The 18111-nt window shown below is 33.2% G+C and overlaps 1 protein-coding gene across 1 annotated transcript in view; it reads left to right on the forward strand.

The window, feature by feature from the left end:
* Positions 1-4821: 4821 nt before the first annotated feature.
* The window catches only part of LOC144974897 (blastula protease 10-like), a 27263-nt gene continuing 13973 nt past the window's right edge, over positions 4822-18111 (forward strand). The window contains exons 1-6 of the mRNA XM_078918365.1: positions 4822-4895; positions 5774-5885; positions 12211-12340; positions 13614-13755; positions 14675-14738; positions 17872-17974. Coding sequence (XP_078774491.1) covers positions 4894-4895; positions 5774-5885; positions 12211-12340; positions 13614-13755; positions 14675-14738; positions 17872-17974 — 553 coding nt within the window. The 5' untranslated portion in view covers positions 4822-4893. The remainder of the gene's footprint in view (positions 4896-5773; positions 5886-12210; positions 12341-13613; positions 13756-14674; positions 14739-17871; positions 17975-18111) is intronic.

Consider the following 18111-nt stretch of genomic DNA (forward strand, 5'->3'; position numbering starts at 1 on the left):
AGATCTTTTGTCCCAAAATACATAAAGTAAAAGTTAGCTGGTCAAAATATATGAATTTTTTACTATAATAAAATGATAATACATATTTTACAATTTAATAACGGTTTCTCCTCCGCATGTATATTAACGACATAAATAATTACAAAGTGTGTAAAACACACACAATTAAAAATAACTGCAAAGTGTGTGCAACACACAACAATAATACAATTGACACACGTATTAACATGTGTAATACTACAACACACTTACACACTATTGTTATAAACTGCTGATCATGCAATTTTTGCTTTAACAATTTAACAAGGGTTTCTCATGCTTTTTATATTACTACTCTCAATATCTTAATTTGAATGATTCGATGAGAGAGAGAGAGAGAGAGAGAGAGAGAGAGAGAGAGAGAGAGAGAGAGAGAGAGAGAGAGAGAGAGAGAGAGAGAGAGAGAGAGAGAGAGAGAGAGAGAGAGCGCGCGGAGAAAACAACAATCTTTTCTTTTTTATTTTTTAAAAAATTAGAATTCAATAGGTTAGTTTGCTATTATTTGTTGTTATTTTGTTTTGTTTTCGGAGTTATTTTACGGCGCTTGAACGATTTTAAGTCTTCCAGCGCCAATAAAAAGAGAATGACAGGGGGGGGGGGGGGAGATGTAGATCTGGGCCTGTTTTCATGAACGAGGACTAGATTTAACTTAGTAAATTACTAGTTTAGTAAATGAAAAGCTAGTCTTAAGCCCAAAACAAGTGTTTTAAAAAAATCGGATTTCATAAACGCTTTCTAGTCTCTTTAATAGAAGTGGGCATTGTAAGGACGGTGACTAATTCGCTATTTTGTGGGGGGTAACCCCTCTTGTACACGAAGGTCGGTAAGATACACCCGCCTTCATCATTACAACGCAAAAGATTTCCAAAGAGAAAATTAGCAACACATGCGATACTGAACGTTGACTGTTATGGACTGCAATGATGTCAACCGTCGACTGTCAATTCTATATTATTTAGACCAATGGCAGTTTCATTGAGACCGACATGCACTTAGATTGAAACTCAAAGAAATTGAACCAAAAAACAAAAAAAGAAAAAACAAAACAAAAAACAAAACAAAAAAAAACACATAAAAAAACAAACAAAGACAAATGAACAAACTACAAAAGAGAAAGCGTGTTCTGATTAATCACATTATTACAGTCAGTTGCAATGCCAATGAATAAATTTTGCCTCCACTATAGTTTCTAATAATTTTTTGGAGGTTGTTCTTTGACTCAAACCCTTCGATTTCGGAGTTTCTCTTTCACTCTCAACTCACGAGCCGATAGATTCAGTTTTTTAAAAACGTTTTTACTCACAATAATGTGTACTTTTGACGATCTGCACTTATCTTATAGTTTTTTAAAGCCAGTGTTTTTGGCAACATTACACTTTTTGCCTTTGTCATTCATAACCGTCGTATTTTCTTGCGGAATCGAAGCGCACTCAATCTAAAAATAGCTGCTATCTTGTTGACGCTATGACGTCTCCTAGTAACTAGTCTCAGACTAAAGCATGAAGTCTGGCCTCAGCAAATGACTAAAAATTGGCCAAACTTAGTCCAATGTGCCGTGATTTTAGTCTCAGACTTGCTTTGTCAGCTCACATGAAATCCGATTTTTTTTCAAGTCATTGACTAAAGTCAGAGATAGTCAGAGACTAAGCGCAAGTCCGCGTTCATGAAAACGGCCCCTATGACAACCTCTTATATCGGGTCATTGAAACCCAGAACGATGCAGAAATATTGCAGATTGATCTAGATTCACTTCTATCAAATGCACAAACCTGGTAGTTGAAATTCCAGCCCGAATAATGCTTGGTAATATCAATTAAAAAAAACAAACAAACAACAAAAAAAAACATCAATAATTATGACTACCAAGCGGCCAGTTGTTAAAAGACGTGTACGCAATATCCTATTTGGAATTAAAGAAAAAAAAAAAACAACAAAAAACAAAAAACAAAAACAAAAAACAAATCACTGAGATGGGACCAACATATTGACAATATTGTGGCAAAAGCAAAACGTACACTATTATTGGTGACAAACCTCGAAGCTACCCTTTGATAAGGATCCCACACTGTGCATGCGTTTCCAATATAGGTCGGACTAAAGCATCGTATTTTTTTCACCTTTTGGGGGAACTGGTAAAGGTTCTGCCCCACAGACAGACAGACAGACAGACAGATGATAATGATGATGTTGATGATGATAATGATGGTGATGATGATGATGATGATGATGATGATGATGATGATGATGATGATGATGATGATGATGATGATGATGAAGATAATAATGATGATGATGATGATGATGATGATGATGATGATAATGATGATGACAATAGGGTGGTCAGATGGCGATTCTCAACGTCAAAGACCTATTATAATGGTAACCATTATCCTGCCATGCAGATTATATAATAATCATATGAGTTAATGGGTAATAGAATTACCCTTAATTTGAAAAAGGCTTTCAAGTTACTATTTTACCAATCTAAATTGTTTTATAATGTTTTAGATTTACCAGTATTTCCAGTAGTCGGTGGCAAAACTTTAACATGGGATGCCCGCATTGACCTTAAAGACAAATCTATGGCTGCACTTAACAATTTTGACTTCTAACCCTATATCTTTTAAAGAATAGATTGTTGTTATTATTATTATTATTATTATTATTATTATTTATTATTATATTATTATTATTATTATTATTATTATTATTATTATTATTATTATTATTATTATTATTATTATCATTATTATTATTATATTATTATTATTATTATTATTATTATTATTATTATTATTTTTATTATTATTATTATTATTATTATTATTATCATATCATTATTATTATTATTATTATTATTATTATATATTATTATTATTATTATATTATTATTTATTATTATTATTATTATTTTATTATTTTATTATTATTTTATTATTGATTATTTATTATTATTATTATTATTATTATTTATTATTATTATTATTTATTATTATTATTATTATTCTTAATATTATTATTATTATTATTACCTATTATTATTATTTTTATTATTATTAGTATTATTATTATTATTATTATTATTATTATTATTATTATTATTATTATTATTATTATTATTATTATTATGGTTCTTTATTGGTAGATAATCTCTCCCCCCCCCCCACTCTGCATTCCCCACCATGAAGCCCCCCCCCCCCCCCCCCCCCAACGTTCCCCTCCCTTCCTCCACTCCCCTCCACCCTCTTTTTTTTTTAAAAAAAAAAAGGTAACCATAGCTCGCAAAAAGTCATACCACACGCAAGCATACATACACACAAATAAGCGCCCCCCCCCCCCCACACACACACACACACACACACACACACACACACACACAATCATGACCACAGTACAAGAAATATAGGACATAAATAAGCCCTTGACGGAGTCCTTGGCTGGGAGAGAAACAGTCAAATGTATAATGGTCGTCTTGGGTGGTGATATTTTTTCATTGTACATTTCTCTGTTATGTACTCATCGTTATATGTTGTTGAACATTCTTGTAACATGGGATGCTGTCTTACTCTTGGATCTGATGTTGGTGTCTGGTGAGACATTTTATGTGGTCTCAACTAGTATCTACATGGAGGACGATCTGGAATCTACTCTTCTCGATTGAACATTCATTTGACTTATTTTTTTGGCTTTTAAGTGTAATATAGAATATTTTACTATCCATTTTCTTCCTTTTACTGCGTTAATGATATTGTGCAAGCCGTTAAAACTCTTAAAACGAACATAAATAATACTCAATTTCAAAAGATGTACAGCTATTTTATGTATTTCCTGCATATCGCGACCACGGAAAACTACTAAAAGCTGTACAGGATTATGGATATTCTTTTATATTAATATCCTTAACAAATTATCGAGCATCTTTTTAACGATATTACTATTCATTACCTATCTATTAAATTATACAATAGTAAACGCAATATCCGGGTAGTATAATTGCATTTGTTATTACGTTTTGATATCTTTTTTATTGTAGAGAAGACAATGGCTTTATCTACCAAACATTCAGGCGCAAATCATCCCTCCACTCACGCATGATCATTTGGTATTAACTGTTAACGGTTCAGAGGGTCGATGATCGGAAAACAGCACATCTGGATGAGCCATTATCATATATAACTTACCTTCAACCATTGTCAGTTTCAGTTCCAACGTAAACAATACATTGTGTTGAGGTAAGTTTAATGTGCCTTTTGGGTAGGGGCACCACATACATTTTGCTTCAGAATATATTATGTCTTTCTAGTTAAAACGTTACATGACACATTTATCCGTGTGTAGAACAGGTTGAACGATGGATTCCGATGGATTCAATAATAATAATAATAATAATAATAATAATAATAATAATAATAATATAATAATAATAATAATAATAATAATAATAATATAATAATAATAATAATAATCATGATGATATGATAATGAATGATGATGATATAATGATGATGATAGATGATGATGATGATGATGATGATGATCATGATGATGATGATGATATAATAATAATAATAATAATAATAATAATAATAATAATATAATAATATTATTATTATTATTATTATTATTTAGTTATTATTATATATTTTATTATTTTATATTATCACGGATACAGCAATTGCTTGCTATCCTCTGGATGGACAGGGGGTCAGAAAAAAATCTCGACTGCACCCAGGATCGATATCGGTCCCTTTGCGTGTGAAGCGAGTGCTCTACCAACTGAGCCATCAGGACCCCAATTGTTTGATTATTGTTATTTATATTCCGTACTTGATCTATGGCTTGAAAAAGGATAGCATGTAAGCATTGGGAGGCTATTTGTTATATTATGTAGTGAGAGATGCATTAATATTATTATTGTGTTTAATGCAGTTTATAATTCAGATAAGATGTGAGTGGGAATACGTTTTTAATATTAATTGATTTGATCGTCTAAAGTTCTTTGACTTCTTTTTCCTTATGTAGGAAATCTAAATTTGACGACCGAGCTGCATTTGATTTTAAAAATGAATGAGAAAAAAAAATCAAAATTGACGAATTATATTGAATTATATGTTGTGGATCTGAAGAGTGCTCAAACATAATATGCTGAACATGATTAGGATTTCAGTTCTCTCGCCTTATTTTTGTGATTGTGGCCTACAGACTGTTGGCCACACTCTCCTCCCAAAATAATGTTAAAAGAAAACAAAGCTAATAAAATATACTTGAGCATTCATATAGAGCAATATTCACTAAATGTGCTCAAAGCGCCTCAAAAAGTGTCTCGACCCAACAGCAACACTCATAGGACGAAACATAACGCATGTAATTTTTTTTCCAGAGAGAGAGAGAGAGTGAGAGAGAGAGAGAGAGAGAGAGAGAGAGAGAGAGAGAGAGAGAGAGAGAGAGAGAGAAGATATATATATATATATATATATATATATATATATAATATATATATATATATTATTACAATCATATACAACAATGGGTCGGAATAAATAATTGGTTTAAATGACAACCTTCATATATGAATCATATTACTATAGAAAATTGGTCATACAGAATTGTGTGAACACTTAATTCGTTAGATGTTGTTCTACAAGCATTGCACTCTGGTGTAATAGCTGTCCAACATTCCCTTTTAAAGAAATTAAGTAACCGTATATAAATCGACATGATTTTTTATGCACAGGACGAATCCTGCCATTGTCTCACCTGAGAAGATGCATTGGACGTCATTGTTGATCAGCATAGTGCTGCTTTTGGCCGTCGAAGCATATAAATTGGATCTGGGTGAGAGTAAGGTAAGACAATGAATCCTAATTCTAACTTGCCATTTCTTGAGACCGAGACATGACACCTGTTAGGCGATTTTACAATTTTTTTAATGACAAAGACAACGCTGTTAACGACCAGGTACTCATTTTACACTTTAGTATGGTGAGAGAATACGAGTAAAGAGCGTTTCCAAGGACTCAAATATGCAAGGAACGAGGCTCGAACCCAGGACCTTCCGATCCGAAAGCGAATGTCATACCACTAGACCACATAACCGCAAAACAATAATATTATTGTATTAGAGAAAATATAAATGTAAGTAATTGAGAGTTTGCACTAACAAGAGGCAATACGAAGATTTAATAAAATTAATATGTATCTGGCACAGAGTTAGATAAAACTACCGTACATTGTAAAAGCATGTATTTAGTATTTTGGCCCCTAAACTCGTTCTTTGAATATCGATTGATATTAATCGATATTAATGGCCAAAATCTTAAATAGGAAGGCAGTTAACTTGTTAAAACTACAATGACGAGACGTTCGATTCTGTTCCACATTTAAGGCTGTTCCAATAATTTTGAAGTCATATGGAATAAGAGGTTCCATGCTGAATAGGACAAAATCGTTTTTTAAAAAAGTAATCGTACCCAAATGGTAAATGAAGGAGGTGAGTTTTCGGAATATGGTAAAGTTGCCAGGGGAATTCCCCACGGTACTATTTTGGGTTCTCGTCTGTTTATAATTTTTATCAATGGCCTCCCTGATGTCTTGTTATCTACGTGTAATTTATTTGCAGACGACACAAATATTAACAACACAGCGAACAACAGTTATACATTACAGGACGATCTTCTGTCTTTATTTGCTTGGTCAAAGGATTCGGAGTTGAATTTTAATATCTCCAAATGTCACGTTTTACATATTGGAGAATATAATCCTAAAAATATCTCACTGATGAAGAACATAATAATTCTTTGATTGAGGTGTTTTCAGAGAAGGATGTTGGCGTGGCATTTGATCCCACTCTCAAATTTGATCTTCATATTAATTATATAATTAAAAGAGCAAATAAGGTGGTTGGAATTATTAAACGAAGTTTCTCTCATTTCGATTGTACTATCTTTTTAAAGTTATTTAAGACTTTAGTGAGGCTCACTTTGTAGTATGTCAATTGCATATGGAGCCCGACGTATAAAAGACAGTCCATACCCGCGCAGAACATCCAAAGGAGGGCCACTAAGTCTCGCTGAATTGCATTATCTGTCTTATAAAGAAAGATTAGAGCGCCTTTCACTTCCTTCTTTAACGTACAGAAGACTTAGTGATCTCATTCAAATTTACAAGATCGTACACAAGATTGACAACTTGGATTCTAGGGAGTTCTTCAAATAAGCGGTTTTGACGTTAACAAGAGGTGGGGTCTTCAAAATCTTCAAACACCCACGTTCGACTTCAATGCGTGCCCACTCTTTAATTTTCTGGACCGTAGATATTTGGAACTCTCTCCCCGCCTCTTCAAAAACTCCGATAAATGTCAAAGTTTTTAAGAACTGTGCTCATAAGGGATTAGATCACTTTAAGACTGAATTCGATGAGTAATTTATGTTAGTTTTATAATTGATTTCTTGTACTTTACAACTTACTAATGCATATTGATTTTTTTATCACTGTGACAGGGCAACAACGGCCACACTATTGACATATTTTAGCTCTTATTAGGTTTTGTATTGTATATTGCATTGGAACTAAGTTCAGTCATCATAAAACATTTTATTCTTTCTCTACAAGAAAACGTAAAGCAAGTCTTTGTATTTTTTCATGTCATCTAAACCACCCCGATATAATGATGTTTTGACGCGATGGATCATGTACAACAATTGTATTGATTCAATTATGAAGCGTTCTCAATACCATCAGAAATTTATAATTGTCGATTTTTCCTTTACATTGCCATGCGGGTATAAATATTTTTATTTCCTCCGACGATTAAAAAAAAACTGTATCTATAAAATCTAAATGTTTTATACTATGCCATTTGAGATTATGTAGTTATTTGGTATTGTAGGTTGCAATTTAAAGGATGCGTCAAAAATTAGATATAAAAGTTAAATTACATAAAATTAATTTAAGAAATAAAAGAAAAACAACAACCAAAAAAAAAAAATACCAGAAGAAAGAAAATTACTTTAAAACAAAACAAAACAAAACAACAGCAACAAAAAAAAAAAAAAAAAAAAAAAAAAAAAAAAAGAAAACAAAAAAAAAAATATAACAAAAAACAAAACAAGAAAACCCCAAAAAATTAACCAAAAAAAAAAAACAACAAAAAAAAAAAAAAAAAAAAAAAACAAAACAAAACAAAAACAAAAAGCAAACAAACAAACAAAGAAAAAAAACAAAACAAACAGTACGTGAATGTTTGTTTCAATTTTTGGAATCGCCATCTCTTGGCCGCCCTTTCTGTACAAATCACAAGAGCTGACTCTCTTAAAACATTTAAGTCTGCACCGAAATTTTATCTAGTTATCTAATCATAACAGTTTGAGGACTGAGTCTATAAAATCTAAACGGTTTAACGCATATATTATTCTTCAATTTCACATTCAAAGCAGTTCCCGTGTGCATCTTCATGCGAGTTTCTAGATTAATTGAGCCTATAGAAACTGACTGAGAGACATATCTTCTGGATGGTCTTCAATCTACGTTTACTTATTTGCAGGTCTGATAACCCAAATCGTTATGGTCTCGTTGTAGTAATGGAAATATTCTCAAACCAACGCATAATATTTTTTATTACGACAATATTAAATAGGGCCCATATTAGGCTTCAACAGTCTTGACGCCACTTCCTTAGTAATGACGCGGAGTAACATAGCAACTGGTTCTAAACTATCGGACCATTGGCATTTGATCCCACTCTCAAATTTAATCTTCATATTAATTATATAATTAAAAGAGCAAATAAGGTGGTTGGAATTATTAAACGAAGTTTCTCTCATTTCGATTGTACTATCTTTTTAAAGTTATTTAAGACTTTAGTGAGGCTCACTTTGTAGTATGTCAATTGCATATGGAGCCCGACGTATAAAAGACAGTCCATACCCGTGCAGAACATCCAAAGGAGGGCCACTAAGTCTCGCTGAATTGCATTATCTGTCTTATAAAGAAAGATTAGAGCGCCTTTCACTTCCTTCTTTAACGTACAGAAGACTTAGTGATCTCATTCAAATTTACAAGATCGTACACAAGATTGACAACTTGGATTCTAGGGAGTTCTTCAAATAAGCGGTTTTGACGTTAACAAGAGGTGGGGTCTTCAAAATCTTCAAACACCCACGTTCGACTTCAATGCGTGCCCACTCTTTAATTTTCTGGACCGTAGATATTTGGAACTCTCTCCCCGCCTCTTCAAAATCTCCGATAAATGTCAAAGTTTTTAAGAACTGTGTTCATAAGGGATTATAAAGTTTGAATTCGATGAGTAATTTATGTTAGTTTTATAATTGATTTCTTGTACTTTACAACTTACTAATGCATATTGATTTTTTTATCACTGTGACAGGGCAACAACGGCCACACTATTGACCTATTTTAGCTCTTATTAGGTTTTGTATTGTATATTGCATTGGAACTAAGTTCAGTCATCATAAAACATTTTATTTCTTTCTCTACAAGAAAACGTAAAGCAAGTCTTTGTATTTTTTCATGTCATCTAAACCACCCGATATAATGATGTTTTGACGCGATGGATCATGTACAACAATTGTATTGATTCAATTATGAAACGTTCTCAATACCATCAGAAGTTTATAATTGTCGATTTTTCCTTTACATTGCCATGCGGGTATAAATATTTTTATTTCCTCCGACGATTTAAAAAATACTGTATCTGTAACATCTAAATGTTTTATACTATGCCATTTGAGATTATGTAATTATTTGGTATTGTAGGTTGCAATTTAAAGGATGCGTCCAAAATTAGATATAAAAGTTAAATTAGACTCTCTACTCTACATAAAATTAATTTAAAAAATAAAGGAAAAACAACCAAAAAAAAATTACCAAAAGAAAGAAAATTACTTTAAAACAAAACAAAACAAAGCAACAGCAAAAAAAATAAAAAAAAATAAAAAAAATAAAAACAAAAACAAAAAAAAAATAACAAAAAACAAAACAAGAAAACCCCAAAAAATTAACCAAAAAAAAAAAAACAAACAAAAACAAAAAACAAACAAACAAACAAAGAAAAAAACAAAACAAACAGTACGTGAATGTTTGTTTCAATTTTTGGAATCGCCATCTCTTGGCCTCCCTTTCTGTACAAATCACAAGAGCTGACTCTCTTAATACATTTAAGTCTGCACCGAAATTTTATCTAGTTATCTAATCATAACAGTTTGAGGACTGAGTCTATAAAATCAAAACGGTTTACCGCATATATCATTCTTCAATTTCACATTCAAAGCAATTCCGGTGAGCATCTTCATGCGAGTTCCTAGATCAATTGAGCCTATAGAAACTGACTGAGAGACATATCTTCTGGATGGTCTTCAATCTACGTATACTGATTTGCAGGTCTGATAACCCAAATCGTTATGGTCTTGTTGTTGTAATGGAAATATTCTCAAACCAACGCATAATGTTTTCCATTACAACAATATTAAATAGGGCCCATATTAGGCTTCAACAGTCTTGACGCCACTTCCCTAGTAATGACGCGGAGTAACATAGCAACTGGTTCTAAACTATCGGACCAACAGCGGATGCCTTTATGAAATACCCCAGAGGAGAAAAACATTATAAATCTGATCATGTTTTGCCTTTTATACATTCTGATCACATACATGTGAAAAAGTTCTAGCCAGCATGAAGAGTAAAAATTATCGATTTTCTTTGCTTAGAACCAAGCTACTCTATGCTGGGCGGACGTGACATCAGACTATTGAATCCAACTGCGCTCGGTTTTCAGACCTGCTAATAGGTGCACGAAGACTTCAACACACTTTAAAAACTTTCTTTCAACTTTCTTGAGGATATGGAAACGGGTTTCTTTCAATGCCATTGCAAAGTGGGTGGGGCCGCAAAAGAGAAATCCGGTGAATTATTAGGAGGACAGGGTAGAAAACACAACTTTACACAATAAAAAATTAAAATAATAAAATTCCCTTTATTCATCCCATAGTGGTCTATGGTCTATTCCAAGGGATGACTTGAATAATCCAGGCGTTAGCCGCAGTGCAGCGCCGCAAATAGAGCTAGAGCGAGGTGACTTGCTCAAGGCCCCACAGCGCACCGGCGGGTAATCAAACTCGGTACCTTTCGGGTACGAAGCAAAACCGTACCGCTGAGCCACGCTGCGCCCCCTGCGCCACAAGAAGTGCTCTATGAGGCACTTCATCGTTTTAAAAGCAAACTTGCTTCGATGGGATATTAAGAAATGAGACTCACAAACACACCAAAAAAAAAAAAAAAAAAAAGAGTTAAAAAATTAAATTGGCAAAACGATCTTGATGTATTTTCTTCGATCCGTTTGCATAAACGAGTGATGCTCTTGTTTGCTTTCCGAAAAGCACACCATGTTCATAACCCGTGCGTTATCGTCGGTGCAGATGCAATCGACTCGGGCCTGAAATTCACTTATGCAATAGTTGAATACTTTTGTCATAGCCTAATTATTATTGTGCGGCTTTGTAGTCTTGTGATATGACACTAACTTTCGGATCGGAAGGTCCTGGGTTCGAGCCTCGCTCGGCACATAGTTGAGTCCTTGGAAAAGGCTCTTTACTCACATGCTCTCCTCGTAATCAGGTGTAAAATGAGTACCTGGCCGTTAACAGCGTTGTCTATGTTGGAAAAAAATTGTAATGTCGCCTAACATGAGTCATGTCTCGTTCTACATGTTACATGTTGCTGTTGGTCAGGGATCCCCAGTAAAGCGTGTAAAGCGCTTTGAGCACGCTTGGTGGATATTGCGCTATATACAAGCTCAAGTTTCCCCCCCCCCTTCTAATCCAGTTGTGTGTGTGTGTGTGTGTGTGTGTGTGTGTGTGTGCGCGCGCGTGTGTGTGTGTTTGTATTTTGTATTATGTTCTGATGTTTGTTGTAAAGCACTTTAAACTTTGAACTACTACTATTATTATTATTATTATTATTATTATTTATTATTATTATTATTATTATTATTATTATTATTATTATTATTATTATTATTATATTATTATTATTATTATTATTCATTATTATTATTATTATTATTATTATTATTATTATTATTATTATTATTATTATTATTATTATTATTATTATTATTATTATTATTAAATTCTATATAATTTTTAAATTCTCTAGTCCTTATATAGGGAATATGAGAGCGAATCCCACCCTCTTCACCGGAACAAACGAATGATTTACAAAGATGGATATGGGAAGTGGCCGAAGGCTATTGTGCCCTATGAATTCGCTACCGATTCTCGTTCTCGTAAGTCCCAACACACTTTTTATCGATAGGAGTATTTGACCACGATTTAAAAAAAATTATTATGGTGTAGGAATTGGCTTAATCGCATTCTAACAAAACCACTATCTCGTACCAGCATAGTGCATTGATACATTGCCTATGCGTGCACTGATACATTGCCTATGCGTGCACCGATACATTGCCTATGCGTGCACCGATACATTGCCTATGCGTGCACTGATACATTGCCTATGCGTCCACTGATACATTGCCTATGCGTGCACTGATACATTGCCTATGCGTGCACTGATACATTGCCTATGCGTCCACTGATACATTGCCTATGCGTGCACTGATACATTGGCTAGGCGTGCACTGATACATTGCCTATGCGTGCACTGATACATTGCCTATGCGTGCACTGATACATTGCCTATGCGTGCACTGATACATTGCCTATACAGAGCTGCCTACATGAAATTAGTTTCCAAGGGAAAAATAAGAAAATTACTTTAAATAGCTTTGGAAATGAATTATTTGCCCTCAGCATGGTCTAAAAATGCTACAAAGTCCTGAATATAGGTTCTAAGAAGCTAAACTTTCCTTTTCAACAAGATTTATTGAGTCAAAGAGACCTATGCAGCTTTGTAGCTGCATAGATAAAAATTTGTATACGATTTTTTCTGAGTACTATTGCTCAAATATCCAAATGTATTGCAGTTTTATTTACAGTTTTATGTTTTGAGCAGTCGAAGAGTCATGTAAAATATGGTGTGTTCAAAAGTATTACAACCAAGTGGAAGAATATGAGCATAATAAGAAAAATATATGTTTATTAAAGTAGAGGCGTGAAATTAATGAAATGATAATCAGTTTGTTAATTCGTGAAAGTAATGTTTAACCAGGCAAATGCCGTACTCTGGAAAATCATGTATTCAAAAATTAGGCCAGAAAACTCGTCCTTCAAATATCGATCGATTTAAGTGACCATCATCTTCGCGAAGTCCCAGGCTTGAGATTTTATGCCAAGATGATGGTCCTTTAAATCGATCAATATTTGAAGGACGGGATTTCTGTCCAGATATTTAAATACATGTTCATCCAGAGTACAGTAGTTAATTGGTTAGTACCACGTGACCAACAATAGATATAATGTTTGCGCAGATTTAACGAACATTGAGAAATATAAACAGCTCAAAGCGCAAGTTATGACGCATACAATTAATTGACAATGCTTATAAAAATATCAGAGATTTTTCCGTAAATAATACGTTCCTTCTTCTCCCGAATTTAGTTAGCTATGCACCCGGATACCGCAAAATGATGGCCCTAATAGAAGACAGAACATGTTTGAGGTTTCCCTCCTGGAATGCAAGTGTGTATGAGATTTACGGTCTTGAACATCGAAGTCGATTACGTTTCAGACAGGGAAACGGGTAATAAACACACTTTATTATGTTCCTTTAGTAAAACCTAATTTAAAATACAATTGAATACACATTTCCCACCGTCAATCAATTGTTTTTGAAGATAAAATTAGTACGATTGACTCTTCTAATAAAAACAAAACAAAAACAACAACTGTAAATAGCAGAATAGAAACAATTTATTGATGGCATGTGTTTAAATGGGGGTCCCGATAGCTCAGTTGTCGCTTCATATGTAAAGGGACCGAGATCGATCCCGGGAAAATACTACTACTACTACTACTACTACTACTACTACTACTACTACTACTACTACTACTACTACTACTATACTAATATAATAATAATAACAATAATATATAATATAATAATAATAATAATAATAATAATAATAATAATAATAATAATAATAATAGATAATAATAATAAATAATAATAATAATAATAATAATAATAATAATAATAATAATAATAATATAATAATAATAATAATAATAATAATAATAATAATAATAATAATAATAATAATAATATAATATATATAATCATTCTTTCTTTATTTTTCTTCTTCTTCTTCTTCTTCTTCTTCTTCTTCTTCTTCTTCTTCTTCTTCTTTTCTTTTTTCTTATTCTTTTTTTTACTTTTTTTATTATTTTTATTATTATATTATATATATAGTAGTAGTAGTAGTAGTAGTAGTAGTAGTAGTAGTAGTAGTAGTAGAGCTTTAATAGAGCTTTTATGTAGAGCAATATCCACTAAATGTACTCAAAGCGCTTTACAAAGGGTACCTGACCAACAACAACAGTAATAGTTCTGTTGTTGTTTTAGTTACCGTAGAAAAAGCAGTAGAAATTTTGTAGTTGAAGTATAAGTAGTTACAGGAGTTTACATGCCTTTTTAAAAAATGATTTTAAAAATATTTCAGCTGTGTTACTGACTCTACTGGTATACGGTGGTGGGGCCCTGTTACGATCTCTTGCTGCAGTACGGTAAATAAAAGCACTTCTTACATTCAATTTCTATTATGCAGACCTTAGGGTGAAAAAGAAAGTATATATAACCCCCCCCCCCCCTTCCACCTTTTCCATTACAAAGTGATAAGAAAGTATCACAATAACTATGTCCTACAATATTTGGTAGTTAATTCAACAAGCTGGCAATGGATAGAAAAAAAAATGTCAGTCTCTCTTGGGCATAGGGGTAATAATAATAATAATAATATAATAATAATAATAATAATAATAAATAATAAAATATAATAATAATAATAATAATAAAATAATAATAATAATAATAATAATAATATAATAATAATAATAATAATAATAATTAATAATAATAATAATATAATAATAATAATAATAATAGATTATGTCCATAATATGAATTTATTATATACATGTTAAAATTATATGAATAATATAAAATAAAGATATTTATTGTCCTACTAATTCATTGTCATTTGTTCACTGTTCTTATATCTCTTACATACTATCACTCTCTCTCTCTCTCTCTCTCTCTCTCTTCCTCTCTTCCCCGAGACGGTGTGTGAGACGGTGTGTAGACGGTTAATCATTGTAAATTTTATAGAAGTCGGCTTTAAACCTTAATAACACTGAATAATGAAAAGAAAATGGCTTCGTAATTTAGACTGAAGAAGAATTGTGGATATTAAAATTTTATTTTTCACAATTGTCCTTCCGTTTTCAAAAGTCAGTTTCTAATTTTTGTAAGGCTTCATAAATTAGAAAGGTTTTCCAACGAGTCTTTGACATAGAAGTTGAGATTTTTAGTTGTCCTTATATCGAAGCCATCACGTGGCTTTTCTTATTTGACAAATCGCGGTGGTTGTCTAGAAAATAATGTCAAAGATGCTGTAACTCATTAAAATTTCAGATTTTTTAATTCTGTGGAATGGTTTGAAATCTTCATTCCATTTTCAATTTGTGTAAATCGTTAGAAGTATCTAAAGCTCTTGAACTTATGAATGTTTCGAAATCAAAACAAAAATGACAGTTGTCTTGCAAAAGTGGCCGAAAACCAGAATATTTTCATCAATGCACACGAAAAAGAAAGCTTTCAAATGATAATACTATGAGTTATAAGCAAGTGTAGAGGTGCAGCCATTTATTTGCTGATGGCCAAACTAGTTTAGTGGATGAGTTTATAGCAGGGCCCATTGGTTGTGTCAGTTTAAATGAAAGCATCGAACAAGTCAATAATTTCATCGGCAATGTGAGAAAACTTCATATTCTTGACATTGCAATAATCTTCTTAATTACAAAGCCATCTACTCGCATTAATTGTGCAAAATGAGTGAGGTTTTCAAAAAATGTCTGTTTTCCGTGCAGTTAGCTTTAATTTGGGAGATGTCTGACAATCTCCACAGGTAAATTATTCGTTTCGTTGGTTTATTGGTGGTGCCAAAAACTGCTGACTCATGACCTCCGAGGCCCTGTATCGCTGTGCACGTTTGCACCGTCTCGGGGTCATTTGTTAAATATAGGTCCAATATGGATGATTTACGAGTTGGGTTAGGTTAATCTGTACCAAGACCATGCCATTGAAAGTATCCAAAAATATCTGACTGATTTGTTTGGGGTTATTATCGCCTACTATCTCACTGCTATCCTAGTTGATGTAATGTTAAAATCTAACTTCCAGCATAGTGGTACAGATGCCTTGTTTTTCTAATATTGCATAATTCCAAATACAACAGCCAGGTCCCTATACGACGCAGATGATTTGCACTGGGCATGGGCGGCTCCCGATTTTACAATAGAGCGATTCATGGCCCTTTCACTTTTTATGAGGACGCTTTTGATCGTTCGTCCGACAAAAATACACACACCACCACCTTTAGTGTTTGTTTCTCTGTCTCTACGATAACTGACAACTCTTATAATCGTCGGGAAAAAGCAGTTCAGTGTCCAAAATGTCCTTATGGAGCCATGTTACTGTTCCTATTACTATGTCTGGCTTTGTTGTTACTAATAATACGGGAAACTCGTTTTGTTTATGACTTTGGAAATTTATTGTTACTATAGTTGGCTGGGTTTTCTTGTTTCGGGTTCAACGGTTTAGAGTTCACATCGAGTAAAATATTTCGTCTACTATCGGATTCTCCTTGAATGCAGCGATTTATATCTACTTTGTTATTGTTTATGGTGAGACCGGATGAACTGTTGGCGAATCGGATGGGGGAGTCACAATTGGGGAAGGAGATCCGGACCGCATATTATGTTTTTGTTTATGGTTTGTTCCTCCTATTTCCCTCTCCTTGTTTTCTTTACCTTGAAAACATTATAATTTGTTCTCAGTAACGTGGTTTAAATGCATTTATCGCTGTTTAGGTTTGGTTTTAAAGAAGCACAGTAGCATCACATAGAACTGGTGAAATCCCGATAAAAATCCATAAGTGAAATAAATATTATTCCAAGAAAACACCAGAGCTCGTTTGTGTGTGTGGCTTCCCAGCACAACAACAAGATGTCAAATATCGATCGATTTAAATGACCCTCATCTTGGCAAAACCCCTTAAACATGGGAATTCGCCAAGTTTTGCCAAGATGAGGGTCATTTAAATCGATCGATATTTGAAGGACGGGTTTTCTGGCCAAATTTTTAAATACGTGTGTGATTTTCGAGTGTGCGGCAGTTAACTGGTTAATGCACAGAATGGATATTCATGATTCATATTTCAACATATTTGTTGGATGTCCTTTGCTTCCTACTTGACAGAGTGCTTACTTTGCTTTCGCAACAACAAAAAAACGATGAAAAATGAATACGTAAAAATGTGCTTGTGAGAGTGTCCGTTTCACCGCTTCACGACTTGTGTTGCCCGGGAAGAAAATATTCCAGTATTCTTCATGCACACTGTGCGTGATTTGAAAACTTACATTCTGTTTAAATCTATGCTAAACTTTGACACAATCAGGACCAAAATGTTCTATTTTAACATCAAAATAATGCAGCATCGTTACCTTTGTTTCATGTGTACAATGGACCCCGCTTGTATTTGGAATTATGTAATAGATTATGGCAATTTTGGTCTCAGTGCGACAATAAATGCCTTGAAAGAAAAATCCTATTCCAGTACATTCTCTCTTTTTTTGACAGTTTGCGTGCTTGCATGAAATTGGTCACGCCATTGGGTTTTCACATGAACAAAACAACCCAAACAGAGATGGATGGGTAAGAGCTAACTGGAACGAACTTAAAAGTAAGTATTTAAACAGCCAGTAAAATATTTTTTTTTTCATCTTGCATTCACAATCAAGTTTTCTCTTGTCAACGCTGTTGACATGTTGTAGTCCTTCAGAGCCAAAAGATCCATTGAGCCGGTGTTTATCCCGGTTT

Source organism: Berghia stephanieae, chromosome 6 (assembly GCF_034508935.2).
Source record: "Berghia stephanieae isolate SIO BIC M18660-M18661 chromosome 6, UCSD_Bste_1.3, whole genome shotgun sequence".
NCBI lineage: Eukaryota > Metazoa > Mollusca > Gastropoda > Nudibranchia > Aeolidiidae > Berghia > Berghia stephanieae.